At 46.6% G+C, this 18,991-nt stretch overlaps 1 protein-coding gene and 1 long non-coding RNA gene across 6 annotated transcripts in view; one reads left to right on the forward strand and one right to left on the reverse strand.

Annotated features, from left to right (window-relative positions):
* Positions 1-9,265, forward strand: part of LOC141423199 (uncharacterized) — a 25,705-nt gene extending 16,440 nt beyond the window's left edge. The window contains exon 3 of the long non-coding RNA XR_012447873.1: positions 9,039-9,265. This is a non-coding gene — a long non-coding RNA (uncharacterized lncRNA). The remainder of the gene's footprint in view (positions 1-9,038) is intronic.
* Il10rb (interleukin 10 receptor subunit beta) overlaps positions 1-18,440 on the reverse strand; it is a 23,708-nt gene extending 5,268 nt beyond the window's left edge. The window contains exons 1-6 of one of the 5 annotated variants that reach the window (XM_074072780.1): positions 18,304-18,440; positions 16,593-16,716; positions 12,782-12,939; positions 9,259-9,425; positions 6,584-6,713; positions 3,281-3,438 (exon numbers count right to left, since the gene is read on the reverse strand). In XM_074072780.1, the coding sequence (XP_073928881.1) occupies positions 3,281-3,438; positions 6,584-6,713; positions 9,259-9,425; positions 12,782-12,939; positions 16,593-16,716; positions 18,304-18,352 (786 nt within the window). In that variant the 5' untranslated portion in view covers positions 18,353-18,440. Of the gene's footprint in view, positions 1-3,280; positions 3,439-5,159; positions 6,302-6,583; positions 6,732-9,258; positions 9,426-12,781; positions 12,940-16,592; positions 16,717-18,303 lie in introns of those variants that run through there. The other 4 variants (XM_020184878.2, XM_074072782.1, XM_074072781.1 and 1 more) reach the window with 4 other exon arrangements.
* Positions 18,441-18,991: the final 551 nt, after the last annotated feature.

Consider the following 18,991-nt stretch of genomic DNA (forward strand, 5'->3'; position numbering starts at 1 on the left):
CAACCTACAACCTTGCACAAAGGCTAGCCTTACAAGGACCTCTGCTTGACAACTGCCTGTCCAATATTGGATGCCAAGGTTGTTATTGATCCTTGTAGCAAAGGATTATTGTTTCAGAACAACTTAGGCAACTTAACTCATTTTACCTTTAAGAACCGTTGTTTTCCTTTGTTTCTCTGGATATGTCTAACTCCCCCCTTCCCACCATGGCTCACTACGACATGTACCCTGGATTTGCAAATTCCCTGCTCATTCCCAAATAGAACCATTTTTCTTTAGTCTCTCTCTGTTCGTTATATAGATTGACATCACCTTGGGGCCTGTCAGACCCATCTGGTCCTACAATGGGAACAAAGGGTACAGGTCACTCACACATACAGGTGGCTTAGACTCCCATGCCACCTGTTACCTGTACTTGCTCTGTCCCTGTTCACACTGTAGGGAGATGGGTCCTCGTGATCAGCTGAGGGAGGGAAAAAGCCAAAGTTTCGACATGGTACACAAATGCAAACCAGAGATGTCCTGCTGCTGCAGTACAGCCCCAAGCAGGGAGAAAGCCTGCCTACAGGCTGAGCTTCCAACCATGGATCTGGCTAACCTCTCTGTGTGCAAAGAAAAGTGGCCCAAAATCAGATTTGTCAAGGAATCATGGGTGGAGCTTAACAGTGAGGCTGGTGATTGGGCCTACAGGAAGGAGGGCTAGAAGGTCAGACAGAAGGATGTCTGGGCAACAGGCACGTGGACAGAAATGTGTAGCTTGAAGTATACAGATTTGTGGAACACATTCCACCTCTCTCTGAGAATGTGTGCCATGGGAGAAAACAACCAAGCAGATAGGATGAAACGGCACCTGTATGTGACCCAACATGAACAGAGCAGCTGTGGTGTGCAACAGAGATCAGTGCTGACCCCTGATGTGGTGGCATCCCTAGAAAGGACCAACTGGCCACCTGGGAGCAAGTTGATGACATAGACTCCCTTGCACTTGGGACTGTGATGCATCCTAACTGGAGGTGAAACTTATTTCAGGAATGATTTGTCGTTTGTGTCCAGGAGGTGCTCGGTCAGCACCACTGAGGCCTTACAGAAAAAAATCACACGTTGAAGTTCTAACCCATAGTGCCTCTGAACGTGACCTAGTTTGCAAACAGGAACATTGCAGATGCAATCGCTTAAGGCAAGGTCAAATTGGAATGCAGTATGCCCCTAATCCAAGAGCACTGGTGTCTGTATAAACAGGGAAATGTGAACACAGATATGTATGGACAAAAGGCCATATGAGAGAAAGGGCAGAGGTCCCGGTGATGTGCCTATAACCCAAGGAATGCCAACAATTGTCAGCAAATCAGCAGCCACCAAGGGAGTGACCTGGAACACAGTCTCCCTCATGGCCTCAGAAGGAACCACCTGCTGACGCCTTGATCTCTGGGCTGCATAACTGAGAGACAACATCGGTTAAGGCACCCAGTTGATGACACTTCTTTTTTTTTTAAACAAAAGTTCTAGCAAACCAATACAGACCCCATATAACATCCTGTCACAGCAAGGGACTCACTGATGGCAGAGGGGGGCCACGAGTGGGCGTGTGCCCATGGGATGCACTGATCCTAACATACGCTGTACCACCCAGCTGATGCCAGCCAGGAAGATCAACAGACCAGCCTGTTGAAAGTGAGATGCCACCTTAGAGATGGCACCTGTGAAGACACAGCCACCCCATGCCCCCAGCACCTGGCAGGTACCCAGAACCAACAGCCATCACATGATACTGTGTCACCAGCAGGTAGAGCACATAGGTTCAGGAATCAAGGGGCAGATATGAGAGTGGCCCTGGTCACCCAGTTGGGGAACTGGTACTCCCTGCCGCAGCAATTTTGGATTCTCTGAGTCTACAGCAGGGGTCAACAAACTGTGGACCAGCAGCCAAATCTGGTCTGCTGTTTGTGGTCCATGGGTTAAGAATGATTTTGGAATTTTTGATGGTTAAATTGAAATAGTTATATAAGTACCTATGTAATTTTGTTTTTACTTCTTGGTCTCTAAAGCCTAAAATATCTTCTATCTGACCCCTGGTACTTCACCTAGGTAAGGTTCCCTTCCTGGGGCTTGCCCACATCTAACACGTGGTCAGTGAGGGTATTCATGGGTCCAGCCTTCTTGCCTCAGCTTAGGACATCTGTAAAGGGCTATCCCAACTTGAGAGCGCCCTGGGATTGGGTGAGTCCTCTGCTATGGCTGTAGGACAGCTTAACTTTTCTCTCTCTGCCCCTTCCTGCCACCTTCATTCCCTTAGGTGCATTATTTCCAAAGGAAATCCCCAGTAAGTCTTAGGAATACAAATCCCTGTCTGAGAATGTTTCCTGGGAAATGAGACCAAAGATAGGTCCTTTCTGCATCTGGCCTATGTTCATCTTCAAGTATCAGTGTATGGTCATCCCTTAGTATCCATGGAGATTCGTTCCAGGACCTCAAATGGATATCAAAATCCACAGATACCTTATATAAACCTGACACGCTATTTGCATATAACCCATGCACATTCTGCTATATGCTTCAAACCATCTTTAGTTTACCTACACCACCCAATCCAATGTAAATGCTATTTTACTGTATTGTGTAAGGAATAGTGATAAGAAAAAAGGTCTGTACAAGTTTAGCACACATACAATTTTTAAAAATATATTTGATCTGTGTTTGTTTGAATCCACAGAGGTAGAACACCTGAGATAGTGGGCTGATTCTATGTCCAGATGTATTTCTTAGGGTCTCTTCCATCTTACAGGCTTCAGTATTTTCTCCTCTTTCTAAACTATTTGAAAGTAGGCTCTCTAAAGTCTAGGATACATATCCCACAATTTCAGCCACTCTCAGATATAAACTGAAAATGCACCTCTCCCTCCTCCCACTCTTTCCCTCTGGCTCTTCACTGGCACTACGCCTAGAGTTTTTTTTTTTTTTCTTATCTTCTCTACCCTGAGTTCCGCTCTTTCTTCTCCTGCCTAGAACCATCACCTTTGCTCCCAAAAGACTTGGGGCTTTGGACAGGGAAGGCCAGTGAAGGAAGGAGCAGTCCAGGTCCAAGGAAGACCTCAGGAACAAACTTTTGCCTCTTTTCTTAGGTGTCACCTCAGCCTTCCCTGAAATGGGCACACTGGAATGGGCCTGCACACAAGACATATATTATTCTCCCAGAACACCTTGCTATCTGGATTTGGGTGGCCCTGACTTTCGAGGAAAGTTCTAGGGGTTTTCTGATCACATCTTGTTACATCCCACCTACCTCTTTCAGGTGCTGTGGAAGAGAGTTTCCACGGGGAAAGGTGTATTTGGCTTTCTTGTAAATGTACCACAGCAAGGCAAAGCAGCCAAGAAGCACCAGGAAGACCATGAAGACTGAGGCGATGAGGATGACAGCCACCATCCAAGAGGGGGTTGTTTCTGCAAGGGATAACAGGGTGGGTTAGATGCCTATCATGTGCAGGTTGGATCACAGAGATCTTACAGCCATTTCACTGTCACAATTCAATGGCAATCCCTGAAAACAGGGTCTATATGTTCATCCAGGACACCGTCCCAGGAACACAGCAGCTGGCTGGAGGATCCAGAGAGTTTCAGAGAGTTCCACTCCTGTCCTATCTTCTTCAGAGTTTGGTTTCTGGAACTATTGTCGGCATATGTAAAAAGAATAACAAGCAAGAATTCTTATCCACATTACCTACTGGTAGGGTGGCACTGAGACTGATCAGACACTTCTACCCTGAAGCAGCAAATAGCCAGAGAGAAGGATAGGCCCAGGGCCTGGATGACTCTAAGCAAATCTGTAGGCTAAGTGACTTGACCAAACTCCAGCTGGCTTCCAGCAACCTGAGGTGGTACCCTGGGATGGCCCAGACTCCCTGAGTTTCTGACTGGAACCCTCGAGGCTAGCTAGCGTGCCATGTGCTCTTCTCAACAAGTCTCTTTTTGAGAGTTTTTTCTATAAAAGGTGTCCAACTATAACTTTTTCCTCTGTCCCTTTGAGCTGTACTTGTGTCTCCTACAACCCAGGAGTGTCTTCCTCAAGGACCCAATCACCATTCCTTTGAAACCATCATGAAGGATGGTCTCCATGGGAGAAGCCCGACTTTGATCAATGCTAGTTGGCTCAGTGGCAATGCCATTTACTTGAATTTTGTCATTCTTTTCCCTTCCCTAACTCTGCTTGCTTCTTTACCCACTCCCTCATTTTTCCTTTAAGACTTAGTCTCTTCTGTGTAAGTGGAACTCTGCTCCTTCTCCTACAGAAGTCCTTATGGAATAAAATCTGTTTTTACAGATTTATCTGACAGTGTTGAGGAGGTGACCCTGGTCACTGGTGGTCCCAACTCCCCTTATTCAGCACCAGTCCCCTTCTCCAGCTGCTTGGCCACCTGCCCTCCCTATGTCCTATGACCTCCCTATGTTCAGTACCGTCCTCACAAGTGAGGCTCTATGAATTTGGTGCCAAGAGAACAAACCCTGTCTGTTAAGAGCAAGTCATTTGACAGGGACTGTTTGTGGGAAAAATACCAGCTGTCACTTAGACACAGCAGATCAAGAACCCTGACTGAATGACTTGCTCTTAACAACAGTGGTGCGGCGGTTTGAACTCAGGGCTTCATGCTTGCTAGGCAGGTGTTCTACCTCTTGAGCCACCCTGTAGCCCTTTTTTTGTATTGTTATTTTTGAGTTAGGGGCTCTCTAGGCCTGGCCAGTCTAGTCTGTGATCCTCCTATTTCCATGTCCCCAAGTGGCTGGGATGACAGGCACGTACCAGCTGGCCCAGCCTTTTGTGAAGATGTCGGGGAGGGGTCTCAAAAACTTTTTGCCTGGGCTGGCTTTGAACCATGAGCCTCCTGAGTATTTAGGATTACAGGCGTGAGCCACCATGCCTGGCTGGGGATTAAAATTTGTTTTTGAAATTTTCTATGATTTTTGGGTCAAAACTACATGTAATAAATCTGTGAATAAAGTGGGCTTATTTTTTTTTTAAACTCTTTAAAGTAGTGTTGGACAAAAGCAGGTTTTCTTTTTTTTTTTCTTTTATTATTCATATGTGCATACAAGGCTTGGGTCATTTCTCCCCCATGCCCCCACCCCCTCCCTTACCACCCACTCCACCCCCTCCCTCTCCCCCCCACCCCCTCAATACCCAGCAGAAACTATTTTGCCCTTATCTCTAATTTTGTTGTAGAGAGAGTATAAGCAATAATAGGAAGGAACAAGGGTTTTTGCTAGTTGAGATAAGGATAGCTATACAGGGAGTTGACTCACATTAATTTCCTGTGCGTGTGTGTTACCTTCTAGGTTAATTCCATCCATTCACCAGCGAATGATAACATTTCGTTCTTCTTCATGGCTGCATAAAATTCCATTGTGTATAGATACCACATTTTCTTAGTCTATTCGTCAGTAGTGGGGCATCTTGGCTGTTTCCATAACTTGGCTATTGTGAATAGTGCCGCAATAAACATGGGTGTGCAGGTGCCTCTGGAGTAACCTGTGTCACAGTCTTTTGGGTATATCCCCAAGAGTGGTATTAAAAGCAGGTTTTCAATGAGTTACATTTCTGTTTTATAAAATGTTTGGATTTTGTCAGTTAATGGGCAGCCACTTATATTCACAAGTTATTTGAAATATTTTTCTTTTTTGATCAAATTGTTCACCTGCTGCCACATTTCATGACATGAGTGGACCTGCAAGTGTCCTTCCTTCCATGATCTGAACTTGCTGACTCTTCACATCACCTTGGTGTAATAAAAAGGTCTACTGATGGTTTGCAGACTCAAACCACATTCTTCACACTGAGCGCGTGGCTGCAATGCATCTGCTCGTAAACAACAAGTGGTCAGGCCAACTGGCACCCTCTTTGCTCTTCTTCCCCTTCTCTTCCTCCGTCTGTCTGTTCTGCTTTTCTCCTTTGTGGTGCTGGGCTGGTATGAGGGCCTCGAGCATACTAGGCAAGCATTCCATCAGTGAGCTATACCCCCAGACCCTGCTCTTTTCAGAAACAAATATGGGGGCACTCTGCTAGACACCACAGTGCCTGTTGCACAGGAAAGACTGTGGCCAGGTCCTGGTTCCATATTTTCCATGGGTCCCTGATGCAAGTGGCACCAGCTGAGGAAAGCAACAAGGTTTCCAAGCTCTCTCTGTCATCATACGGCTGTAAGACTAGAGATGTGTACCAGGAAGGAAAGTCTTCTGGGGTGAAGAGGGGGGTGACAGGGCTCAAGCTTTGCTGGGTGGAATTGGGAGGACCTATGATCCTTGCTTCAGGAAGCTGAGAGGACAGTACAAGCAGAGCAGAAGTGGACTTACAGAGGCTGACCTCAGCTACCAGATGGACGATGTCCCTTTCCGTCCCTTTGGTCTCAGAGTAAAGAAGTTGCCTCAGAAGGGGGCTGACTGATGACCAATCCGGGCTGGGAGATCATGGTGGGGGTGAGGGGCGGATTTGTGAACTGGGTTGGAGTTTGAGCTGCCTGCGTGGACATACACTGCTGGTGGGTGGGGTCTTCACAGCTACCTGCCCTGCTCAGAGGCTGGGCCTCTCATGACTCACCGTCATCCATGGTCCGCTCACAGACAGGCTCACTCCATTCCCCAGTCTTGTTCCGATCAAGAAGAAACCCTTGAACTTGAACACAGTACGTCGTCCATGGCTCCAGGCTTCTGAGGACCTCAAAGTCATACTGTGGAGTAACTCGAAACTAGTAATGAGACGAATATAAGAACATGGGCACTTCTGAACATCAACTTTTTTTCTTTTCTCCCCCCACACTTCCCAGTTGTAATCCCTGCTTCAGATTGAAAATAGGAAGGGTGGGTGGCAGACTCTCCTCCCAGGTCATTTCAGGGAACCCTGACACTATGCTACAAGACTGACTGCGATGCTGACAGACCATCTCATTGTCTGAATTCTGTAGCTTAACTGACATGGAAACATCACACTGGCCTTTCATTTTTATTTCTTGGTGGGAGTGGGGTTTGAACTCAGGGCTTTACACTTTGCAATGCAGGTGCTCTACTGTTTGAGGCACAATTCCAGTCCATTTTGCTCTGGCTATTTTGGAGATGGGGTCTTGAGAACTATTTGCTCAGGCTGGCCTCAAACCATGATCCTCTCAATCTCAGCCTTCCAAGTAGCTAGGTCAACAGATATGAGTCACCAGTGCCCCGCTTCACACTGGCCTTAAGAGATAAACCACTTTTGATGCGTTGAACTGAGTTCCATAAGAATTCCTAGGTTGTAGTGCTAACCCCAGGTATGAACATGACCTTATTTGGAGGTAGGTTCTTTCCAGAGTTAAAATGAGGTTATGAGAGTGGGCCCCTAATCCAATTTGGGCAACACAGATGGGCATGCAGGAGGTCGCATGTGAACATGAAGGCAGATTTGGAAGTCATGTTTTTACAAGCCAAAGAATGCCAAGGATTTTAAGCGAGCCAGCAGGAGGTAGAGGAGAGGCATGGAGTGAAGGCCTAGCACGTTCAAGAGCATAGCCCTGCTAACACCTTGATCTTGGACCGTCAGCTCTGGAAGTGTGAGACGATAAATTTCTGCTGTTAAAGCACCTAGCCAACTAACAATGGCCTGATACAGTAAAACTCAACGGGACCTTTTTTCTAAGTTAAGAGCATGAACCCTGGCTGCCTGGGGCTCTCCAGGCTGGCACCGGGGTTGCCCCCCAGCCCCCAGGCTCTTGCTCTCTCAAGGGCACACACCACGTCTGCCTCTGCTCTGGTGGCTAGAGTCCCCAGTTCACTGTAGTCAAATGCGAATGTAAGATAGCACAGGCAATGATATATTTCTGAATTTGAGAAACTGAAATAGTTCCCTGCAAAATAAAAGGGAAACAACAACAAAAGGTACAAAGTAAGTGCAGACTCTTTTTACTTTTGTAACTGGTTATTTTTCTTTTGGAGTTGGGGTTGTTGACAGCTTGTCCGTATTCCTTTGTATGAGAAATTAATCTCCTTTTAGGCAAAAATTGGGTTGTACCTATTGAATCCATGAAGAGAATGGTCTAACTTTTAATAAGTAAATTAAACAACAAATGAAAAACCTAAACCAACCAACCAAACAAAAAATTCAGGCTTTGATTTCTAGAAGGTCAATACTCTAAAACCTTACAATGGAATTCTTTTCAAAGACTGAGCTCAGAGGCTGAACTCTTAAGCAGCAGGCAGGCAAGTTCCCCCTTGGGGCTTTGCACAACCTGATGAAGATAAAGAGAAAATGGTTTGCTTGGTGTAGGAGGCACTCAGCCATGGTGACCATGGAGCTGGATCCTTCATTAGAGGATGCTAAACCCTGGAGGGGAGCAACTAGGTCTTCTCTTTAGGACCCAGGGCTTAGCAGAGACACCTGCTTTTGATGAGTGATTATGAAACTAGAAATGCTGTATTGCTTTTCAGGTACACATTTCCTGAGGTTTTAATGACAAGCAAAATTGTCTCGTGTGAAGAAGGCTGACTTTCTGGAGGTCATGGATGGAATGGAGGCGTCCTCCACTCCTTGCTGAATTCCTTTGCTGAAATTTAATCACCAATGTGATGAAATAGTATGAAGAGGCGGGGTCTTGAGGAGGTCATGAGTGGGAGCCCTCATGGATGGGACTAGTGATCTTATAGATAAGGTGTGGGGGAGCTGCTCACCCCTTTTGCCCTTCACCTACGTCTGCCTAAGGATCCAGTCACAAGGCATCGTCTTGGAAGCAGAGAGAGCCAGCCTGCGTCAGACACTGGATTTTCTAGTGCCTTGATTTTGGACTTCCCAGCTCCCAGAACTGCGAGAAACACATTTCTATTATCTATAGACTACCCAGCCTGTAGAATTTTGTTATAGCAGCAGGAACAGACTGAGACACTGCGTTCTTCAATGGAAGATTTCTTTTAAGGGAAAAATTAACTTGAGGTTTTTTTTTTTTTTTGGCTATGCAGTACATACTTTGGGGATGGTTCTACTGTCATTGTGCAGACATCACCTGACTGTCTGCTCCATCTGTTTCTCTCAGGGGCCTGAGAAGCTTGAGCCCAAGAGACCAGTGATCCCTCAGCCTGGGAAGCCCCTGGCTTTCAGAGGACCAGGCTGCAGACCCTCTGGACCACAGGTGCTGCCCCACTGCAAGACTCTGCCTGGATGGGTGCCTGGCCTTATTTTCATCATGGTGTATCAAAACTGAGCAGAGAACACAGACGCCCACACCTGAGATTCTTACGATTAGTCAAGCTTACCTTTTCATCTGTTCCGTTTTTCCAGTATTGCACATTATAAGCCAAAGAGTTATAAAAGTTCTTCATGGTCCATGTTTCGGGTTCATTCTCAATTTGGGGGGCTAAGAGACGCATGTGTAAAGAATCAGCAATCACTTCAATTTGCATTCCAGGAGGTCCAATAATGGCTAAATACAAGAACAAAGCAAAATGATAACCAAAAACCACATTTTAAAAATTTTACTTGAACCCTATTTCTCGGTACAATTAGTGTTCTGAAGTTCACTGCTCTTTGACAACATCATTGCTGTGACACTGACTGATGTGGCTAAGTAGAAAAGATGGATTTTGTCTCTTTTTAACAATCTGCTAACCTTTGCCGTTATTAGCCAAGTTTAGTCCACTTATATTTATTGTACTTTATAATCTATTTAGAATTACTGCAACTAGATTATTTTATGTTGGTTCGTAAAGATTGCTTCTTTTTGAGACCAGGTCTTACTGTATAGCTCAGGCTAGCCTCAAATTCACAATCTTCCTGCTTCCTCCACCCAAGTGCTGGGATTACAGATGTGCACCACCATCCTTGGCATAGAGACTGCTTTAAAAATTTTCATTCTATTAGCTTCTTCTCCTCCTTTTTTCTTCTCTCTGCTTTCTGTTGGCTTGAATTTTCTTTCCTTTTGGAGGGAAAGCTACAGATGGTATTTCTATTATTTTCAGTTGTTACCCTTCAATGTTTAACGTATATAACTAACCGTGTACCTTTTTCCAACTTACCTTGTACTAGATATCCTTGTGACTGACCCTTCACGTCATTTGACTAGTCAAATGCTACTTTCTCAGACAGTCTGTATCTTATCACCCTACAAAAAAGAGTGGCTCTCCTCTCTTCCTGTTCTGTTGTCCCACTTTAGTTTTCTTGACAGCCACAGTCAGTACGTGTGGTACATTATGTATCTGTGTGTTTGCCATTCATCTTCCCATTAGAATATGGACTCCTTGAGAGAAGAGGTTTTCTCTTGTGCTGCTGTAGCTTTAACACTAAGAATGTGCCAGGTGGGGCTGGAGGTGTGGTTCAAGTGGTAGAGTACCTGTCTAACAAGTGTGAAGCCCTGAGTTCAAATTCCAGTACCACAAAAAAGAGAATGTGCCTGGCACACAGTAGACCCTCAACTATAATTAAAGAAGGAGTAATAAACGCCCTGGAAAACCACTGTTTGAGTCATGACCTGATCTTTCTCTGGTCTGTTATTTTGGTAGGCTGCTAATGAGCCTGCTTCCACCATTCTAATCTGCTGGTGTGAAAACAAGTCAAGAAAACTCGTTAGGTATTTTTTCAAATAGTGCAAATAGGTTCCATATAATGTCAGGAAGCACTTTCCAATCACTAAAATAGATGAACTTTGAGAGGTGAGTATCCAATGTGGGGAAGGAGTTGCCAAGATCATGGATCCTTGTTCTACCAGTACCTGTTTGACAATGATTTATTTTTGCGGTGCTGGGATTTGAACTTAGGGCTTTGTACTTGCTAGGCAAGAGCTCTACTGCTTGAGCCTTACCTGTATCCCTTTTTGCTTTGTTTATTTTGGAGACAGGGTCTCACTTTGTGCCTACACTAGCCTGGACCACAATCCTTGTATTTTATGCTTCCCCCTGTAGTGGTGTGACAGGCGTGCATTACCATACCTAGCTTTTTTCCATTGAGATGGGATCTCGCTAAGTTACCCCTCCCACCCTGATCTGGCCTGGAACAGCGATCCCCCCACTCTCAGCCACCCCTGTAGCTCCATAGCTGGGATGACAGGTGTGAGCCACAGGCACCTGGCTGCTTAATGTTTCTGAAGGAAACTTCCCTAGGTGGGATGTAAGATGGGCTTTGCAAGCAGCCAAGACCAGTTGGCAGCTACCGGAGCAGAAATCCGTTCAGATGATCCCAACTTAGGATGGCTGGACCTGATGGTTCAGCTCACGATTTTTGACCGGATGGTGGTATGAAAGGGGGCCATTTCAAAAGAAACCGTACTTTGAATTGTGATCTTTTCTCAGGCTTTCAATACATGGCCTGACCCTGTCTTACACTGCTGGATGGTGGTGGTGAGCCACAGTTCCCCGTGTCACAGGATCACGAGGGGAAGTTACTGGTTCTCTACAGTGTGCCGAGCTGCTGAGCTAGGAGTCTGGTAGCTTAGTTGCATTAAGTGCATTTTTGATTTGTGATATTTTCGACTTAGGATGGGAATGTAACCTCATCATAAGTTAAGGAAATCTGTAATGTTTTGGAAGCTTCACTTGTTAAACTATATTACTATTTCTTTATTTTTTGGTGGTAGAGGGGATTGAATTGAGGGCCTTAAGCTTGCTAGGCAGGTGCTCTGCCACCTAAACTTCTCTCCTCTTCCCCCTCCCCCAAGCTCTTTTGCTGTTAGTTTGCTTTTCAGATAGGGTCTTGTGCTTTTGCCTGCATAGGCCATCCTCCAACTGGGATCTTCTTACCTCTGCCTCCAATATAGCTGGGATTACAGATGTGCATCACCAGATCTGGCTTGTTTTTGAGATATGGTCTCTCCAACTTTTGCCTGTGCTGACCTCGAACCATAATTCTATCTCCACCTCCTGAGTAGCTGGGATTATAAACTGTATTTTGTATGTTCATTTTTCTTTGTTTTATAAAGGGAGCTTTAGAAAAGACAATATAACTTTGACAATTTCTGCTTCCAGAAGTAGGGTTTTTGCCCACACTAGGACAGAACTGGGAAAGGGAAGATGGGATCCTTGTCCCATTCTCTCCCAGGGAGGATGCAATTGTGAGGGCTGTGAGGGCCCAGAGCAAGGGACAGATATGAAAATCCTTTCACACAGAGACAATTCTTTCAGTGCGTCTCTCTGACTACTCCTTGGAGGGCTGCCAATGAATTTTATTACTGAGGTCCTTGCACTCTTCATCACTTGCTAGATGGTGGCTAACTGGGTTAGTTTAGATCTGGCCCGAAGCATTCTTTCCAGTGTTTTCTAGCTGGCCTGATGGAATCCATCTGCCTACACAGCTCATGCCCCTCTTCCGCCCTTCTGTCCTTAACCTGCCTTTTGTGTCACATTTCTTTGTTTAATTCATAATTCCAAATGGGCTTCTTCTCAGGAAATTGTCACTAGTTCTTCTTATTAATAGCACTCGGCCCAACTCATGTATACCCTGAGGCAGTGAAGTTACTGAATTCATATGTAAGGATTTCACTGATGATATATGTATCCTTTCTTGTCTTACCATAAATCTCTTTCCCCTTTTTTTTTGGCAGTACTGAGTTTTGAACTCAGGACCTTATGCTTACTAGTCGGGTACTCTACCACTTGAGCCATGCTTCCAGGCCTCACCCATGAATTTCTTTAAAGCCACAGCCTCTTTGTTCTATTCTCTCAGCTCCTTGGACAAGACCATCCACTTTGTGGACACTCAAAGAATTCCTGTTGATGGACTAACCAATGTAGAAAAAAAAGCAAGGCAAGATGATGACACATGACAAAATGCAAAAACAAAAGGGCTTACTGTCATCCACAGGGCAGAAGGTGATGTTCACCCAGTCAGAATGTTCATTTGCAAATTCAGCTCTGACTCTCAAGGTGTGGTCGCCATACTTGGAAAGACTTGAGAAGTCACATTCTGTCCAGGCAGTATTCTTGCACACATTTTGGAATCCCCTGTAACTAAGCAATCAGAAAGACAAGATCACAAGAGTTCTAACCTCCATCTCAGGCTCACTGGTGCTTTTTTCTCCCTGCTACCAAAGACAAATGGAGGACAATGAGAGGAAAATGAAGCCTGCAGCCCAAGCTGACCTCAAGCTTGTGATTCTCCCTTCTCAGCCTCACTATTGCTGTGGTTACAGGCATGTACAATGTCTAGCAAATTCTTAATCATTAATTTGATGAATAATATGCACAAATTATATTAGTATTTTCCAAAATGTGCTCCCTGAAACCTTAGGAACATCATAAGGCATTTCAAAATCCATTCAATGGTCAAATAATTTAGGGGAAAATTGGCTTAAAGATAAAAATAAGTGTCTTCATAACATAGCTTCTTAGAGACTTTGCCTAACAAACACATACCTCTCCAGAAAGCAGCTGAGTACTCAACACGCTTGACCAGGAAAGCCTCCTTCCCTGATCATCTATTTCTTCCTTAATTAGTATATTTTAATCGCATAAGGGGTTGCACTGTGCTATTTCCATGATGCGTTTCTTGTACTTTGATCAAATTCACCCCGCTTGATCATGTATTTCTGAAAGCAGTGTGACATGATTTGTGATAGTGATTTACAGAGATGAAATTAGGATGACTTCAAATAATGCCCTAAAGATGATGAGCATTGCAATTATTCTGGAAAAATTACAAAACAACTTATTTCAGTCAAAACGCTAGCCCCAACAGCAAACATTACAGGGAGAAATACTCCCGTAGCTTAGCACCCACCATCCTGTTGGGGTGTAATGAGCTCTGTCTGACCTAAGGACGCATAGGCTGCCTTCTCGTGAGAGGTGGTCTGACTGGTTCCCCACGGCCCCTTCCTGTCAGGTGCCAAAGCAAGTTTGGCTGCCCTCAGAAGTTATGAAGATGGTGATGGTGCTAAAAAAAAATAATAATGACAACATTAATGTAACTCAGGGGTCAGGTGTGGTGAGCCTAGGAAAGTTGCCCAGTTATACTCAGTTCTGCTTGACCTCAGAGTTTTAGGGACCTCCATTGTACCTCACTGCATGCTTAGTGATGTCCAGAGCTTTTGCAAAACGGAAGGGGGACCAATTGAGATCACAGAATTTAACAATTTGCTTTTTCCACTTAATATGCTACAGACATTTTGCCAATCAACTCTTCATGGCTGCGTTACATTCTAGTATCTGGAAAATCCAGGGGTCATTCGGTTAAGGGAGTTTTCTCACGTGGTCACTCCCTCCGTCTAAACTAATGCATCGGTCGGCCGACACACACTATTTCAAAAGTTGTTTTGCAATAACTTCTCTTTCACTTCTATTTTTCATTTGCAGCTAACTTTTTCTCCGTTAGAGCAATAATATGACCACTCCGTTTGTATTCACATCTAATTTTGGATGCTTCTATATTAAAATCACCAATACTCCCTGTGAAGTGCCCTGTTCTGGCCACCCCGACCCCAAAGCACACAAATAACAGAGCTATGCTACGCGTCTGCTCCCACTGAATTCAAAGCAAAGCTTTGACTCCATACCGGAGTCACCAGATCTTTCGGGATCATTCTTTTCCCCAGGGACATGCCCTCTATTTTCCTCAGCACGGGCCATGCTCAGTCTGTTGTTCCATGCAGAGAAACCTGGCTCCCAGGCACTGACTCTTGGTTAAAAATCACCTCTGCCTTATACCTTCATACAGTCAGTCACTCAGACCTCTTGTCTACAAGGTGGGCACCAAAACCAAGCACCTCTACTGTGATGGCAAGAAAGTGAGGCATAGAGCAAAAGAAAAACTACAGGAGAAAGAGGGGTGCTATGGTTTTTCCTTCTAAAACTCAAGTTGAAATTTAACCCCCATTGTGAGGTTTTAAGAGGGCAGAAGAGGAGGGGCCTTCAGGAAATGATTGAGTTTAGATGAATTCATCACCACGACTGAATACTGGCGGCTTTATAAGAAGAGGGGCCAGCATATACACAAGGGCTTCCTGTCACTCACTATGTGATATGCAGTGCTGTGCTGCCTCTGGACTCTGCCAGCAAGAAGGCCATCACCATATTCAGCCCCTTGGCTTGGACCTCCACAAAATAAACCTTTTTCCTTTATAAAGGACTTAGCCTGAGGTATTTCGTTATAGTAACAAAAAAACTGATATGTTACAAGAGGGAAGTTAATTTTCCACACTGGCTTTCCAGACTGAGTGGAGAAAACACAAAGACAGAACAATAAAACCAATCAGTACCAGAAGCGTCCCTCAGGAAAATAAGTTACAGAATGATGCTTCTTTAATTACTGAACTCTGGACTATAGATTGGATGAAAATACTTGAACAATGTTGAAGTGTCTGGACTTGAGAACCATACGGTGTGATGGTCATCCTGGTTCTTATGAAATACACGCTGAAATGGGAGGGGCCAGAGGGCATGATTTATGAGAGAGAAAAACAGAGGAGGGAGAAGGAAGACGTGGCAAATATTAAAGTTGGTTAACCTGGACGTATGCCAACCAGAAGTTCTTAATACTATACTCGAAATTTTGAAACATTCTGTTAGTGTGGAATTTTATTTCAAACTAGAAAAAATTTTAAAAACCCAACATGTAGACAAAGATTATTGTTTATTCCTACGTCTTCTTGGACTTTAAGGTGTGGGGTATGTTTGTAAAATGACAGTTGGACAGGAGGGTGCAATTAGTGCCATCTGGAAGGGACTTTGCCCTGTCAGTCTCTCTGTCTCTCTCTCTCTGTGTCTCTGGCAGTACTGGGGCTTGAACTCAGGACCTCACAGTTACTAGGCAGGTACTCTACCACTTGAGTCATGCCCACATCTCTGTCTTCCTGTTTCTGGGTCACATGAGAATCAGGATTGTCAGTCAGCTCATCAGCCTTGGGCCTCCTGCGGCTGTTGACACCTGGCGTGCAGGTGTGTCACCTGTAGTCTAGCCTATGGTGAATGGTGGCAGGACGCCAAGGGAGGGCTGGCGTGGACTTCCTTTATCTGGTACAGGGAAACGCAGGACAAGTGGAGGGCATTCAGGCCATTGCTGAGTAATAGTCTAGGGGTGACAGCCATCCTTCCTTCAGAGCCTCTGTTGTCACACAATAGAGCTATTGACAGCTAGGAGCTGTCTTACTTTCAGTTTCAGAGGGAGCTGTGACTGAGTACCCACTGTGTAAATTACCTACAACCCTGGGCACTGGGGTGGGCTGCTGGAAGGGGTATGTACAGCAGGGGTCTTTCTGACTGCTCTGCCTACCCCAGTTTCTTGTACACTGCTGACTTTTAGCAATACAAGTCTAATAACCAGAGATGATGGCGGTATCATTTTTCTCTTAAAATACATCCCCTGTGACAAACGTGCTAGGAACTGCATAGCACTAAGCTACCATTGATACGCATGAAAAATATGTCTATAACTACCACAGCTCTGCAATAAGTCATCAAACCAAGAACCAACACAAGAAATCACACAAAGGAAAGGTGGGCCACAAGAATTTTCATAGAAAGAAAAAGGCCAGCAGGATGGCTCCTCTGGGCTGTCATGATCATACAAGTGACAGGAGTCAGATTCCGTCCCTCCTGTGGCTCTGCCCAGTGAGCAGCCCAGAGTCACCATCCTCTATCACCTTTCTGCCAAGAGCAACCAGACCTACCTTAGGTACTGAGCTGTGAAAGTCAGATTCCCTCTGGCAAAAGCAGGTGACTCCCATCGTAGAATGTTCTTGAAATTAACAGAGTTCATTCTGACATCCTTAGGAGGTGGCACCATTCCTAATGCTGTAAAAATAAAGGGAAAAATTTTGCGACGTTTTTCCCCAAAAAAGGTTGCCCAAGAAAATTCGGTTTCCAACATTTGAGTCTTCCTTACAGCTCTGTGTCTTCAAATGCCACATGGGTGAGCAAGAGAGCGAGACAGTTGTGTGAGGAGGCTAGACTTTATCCGAAGCATTTCAGGGTAGCAGGAAGCTAAGAAGCAAGAGTCAGGTGGGGTCAGATAATGGTGATCTGGGTTGAGATGGTAGTAGGAAGGTGGGAGGGGTATAGCAGGGCAGGTAGATTTCAGATATATTTTCCATATATCCTAGACTTCCTGACATATTTGATACGTAGAAGTCAAGGTTAATGTCCATTTTTGGCTTAAGCACCTGGTGCTTAAGGAGCTGGAGCAGAGAACCCAAGAATCCCATTTCAGTTGCACTAGATTAGGGATGCTGGAAAGATATTCAAGTAGGTCGTCAGGGAGATAGGTGGATGAATGAGCCTGAAGGTCACACAGAGGGCTGACTTGGCCTAGAGACAGAAATATTTTTAAGCTGTGAACAGAAAATTCCAAACATACACAAAAGCAGAACGATCATAACAAACCACCACCTATCACCCAGTTGGTGCCAACAGAGATAGAAATGTGAGCGCCACGGACCTATTTAATGTCAAACTTCTGCTGATAACCCCCCCACCCCCACCCTCAAAGGCCGGTGTAAGGGGACGACTGAAGGCTCAGTGAGGAGCTCAGCTGCTGAGATACCAGGTCGAGGAAGAAGCCAATTCGTAGCAGCCTGGGAGGTAGGGGAGACCTGAGAGTGGGGCATTTCAAGGCCAGTGCAGAGTTCACCCCAAAGGAAGGAAGGGGATCAGGTGCTGTTTGAATCCGGGCATTCACTAGAGAGGGGAGAGAAGGCGGCACTGGATTTAGGACCTATAAGCCATGGAACTGGGGAGCCGAGGGACAGAATTCACTTTTCAGGATGCTTAAGTCTGAGAGGAAGGTGTGGGGAAGTAGAGACAGAGATGCACACACTTCTGGGAGATGTAGTGTTGGGGTCAGAAGGGAGCGGAGCGGCAGGTGGGGAGGACTAGAGGTGGGGCGGTGGGGGGCTATTGAGCACGCTAGGTATGTTGGGGTCCTCCTCCAAGTGGACTCCGGAGGGTCTGAGCCAGCTACATGGGCTGCTCCGGTCTTTAGTTAGAACCAGCCACAAGGACGCGAGAACCCGCCCCTCCCCCCCGGCGTCGGGTTTACAGTCTAGACGATCTGTAATCCGGGAGCAGGGTGGGGGTCCTCCTCGCGGAGGGTCGATGGCAGGGGCAGCAGCAATGCCACGTCTTAGAGCCGATCGTGGCGCCGGAATCTCCTGCCCCGGGGACCTGGCGGCCCGAAAGGACAGACAGTTTTGGGGCGCTCATAGGGTGAGATCAGCGGATGCCACCTGCGGAGATCACCGCCCCGCGTGTGTAGCAAAGCGCGTCCCACCCGGCCTCGGGGTCCGGGAGCGCGGGTCCCCGCGGCGGGGCACGGGGGGACAGCGCGGCGCGCACCGCAGCTCGCGTCCGGGGCCCGCCCGACCTCCTTCCCGCAGACCTCACCTGACACCAGCAGACAGCCGATCAGCCAGCACGCGGGGCTCCGCGCCATGGCTGCACAGGGGGCCCGCGGGGGCGCAGCGGGAGCCCGGCCCGCGCCGGGGAGCAGCAGCAGCCAGCGCCCGCTTCCGGAAGCCTGCGGGGCGGGGCCGCCAGCCCCTCCCCCCCGCGGCCCCGCCCCACTCGGGGCCCCGCCCCCGCCGCCCGGGCGCGTCCCCGCCCCGTCCGAGGGGAGATCTCGAGCTAAACCAATGCACTCAATCGCCAAGCCAGGGGTCATGCGTGGATGGTGGAATTAGGGGTGGTACTTTTTTTTGTGTGATTCGGTTATGCCCCCAGGTTTTCCCACGGAAGCTGCACGTCCTCTATAATGCGCTTCCCCCCACCCCCAAATAGGTAGGCGAGTTAACTCCTGTCCCCCGTTGGCAAACCCAGCTTCAGAGGGTCTTCAGTGATACAAAACCAAGTCATTCGTTACTAAGTTTCTTTCCCAAGACTGCTGCGAAAGCCTTAATTTCCTCTTCCTAAATTTGTGCTGTGGTCAGGTTGGAAATCCCGGGGAGGCGGCCGTTGGGAAATGACTAGCGATGTCTGACGTCTGCGCGGAAAGGTTCCTCCACGTGCACGCACACGGGGGGCGCGCGGCCCCGGCCCCGCGGGCCATGGCCGAGGTCCGGGGATCAGGGGCAGC

The sequence above is a fragment of the Castor canadensis genome, chromosome 5 (assembly GCF_047511655.1).
Source record: "Castor canadensis chromosome 5, mCasCan1.hap1v2, whole genome shotgun sequence".
Classification (NCBI taxonomy): Eukaryota; Metazoa; Chordata; class Mammalia; order Rodentia; family Castoridae; genus Castor; species Castor canadensis.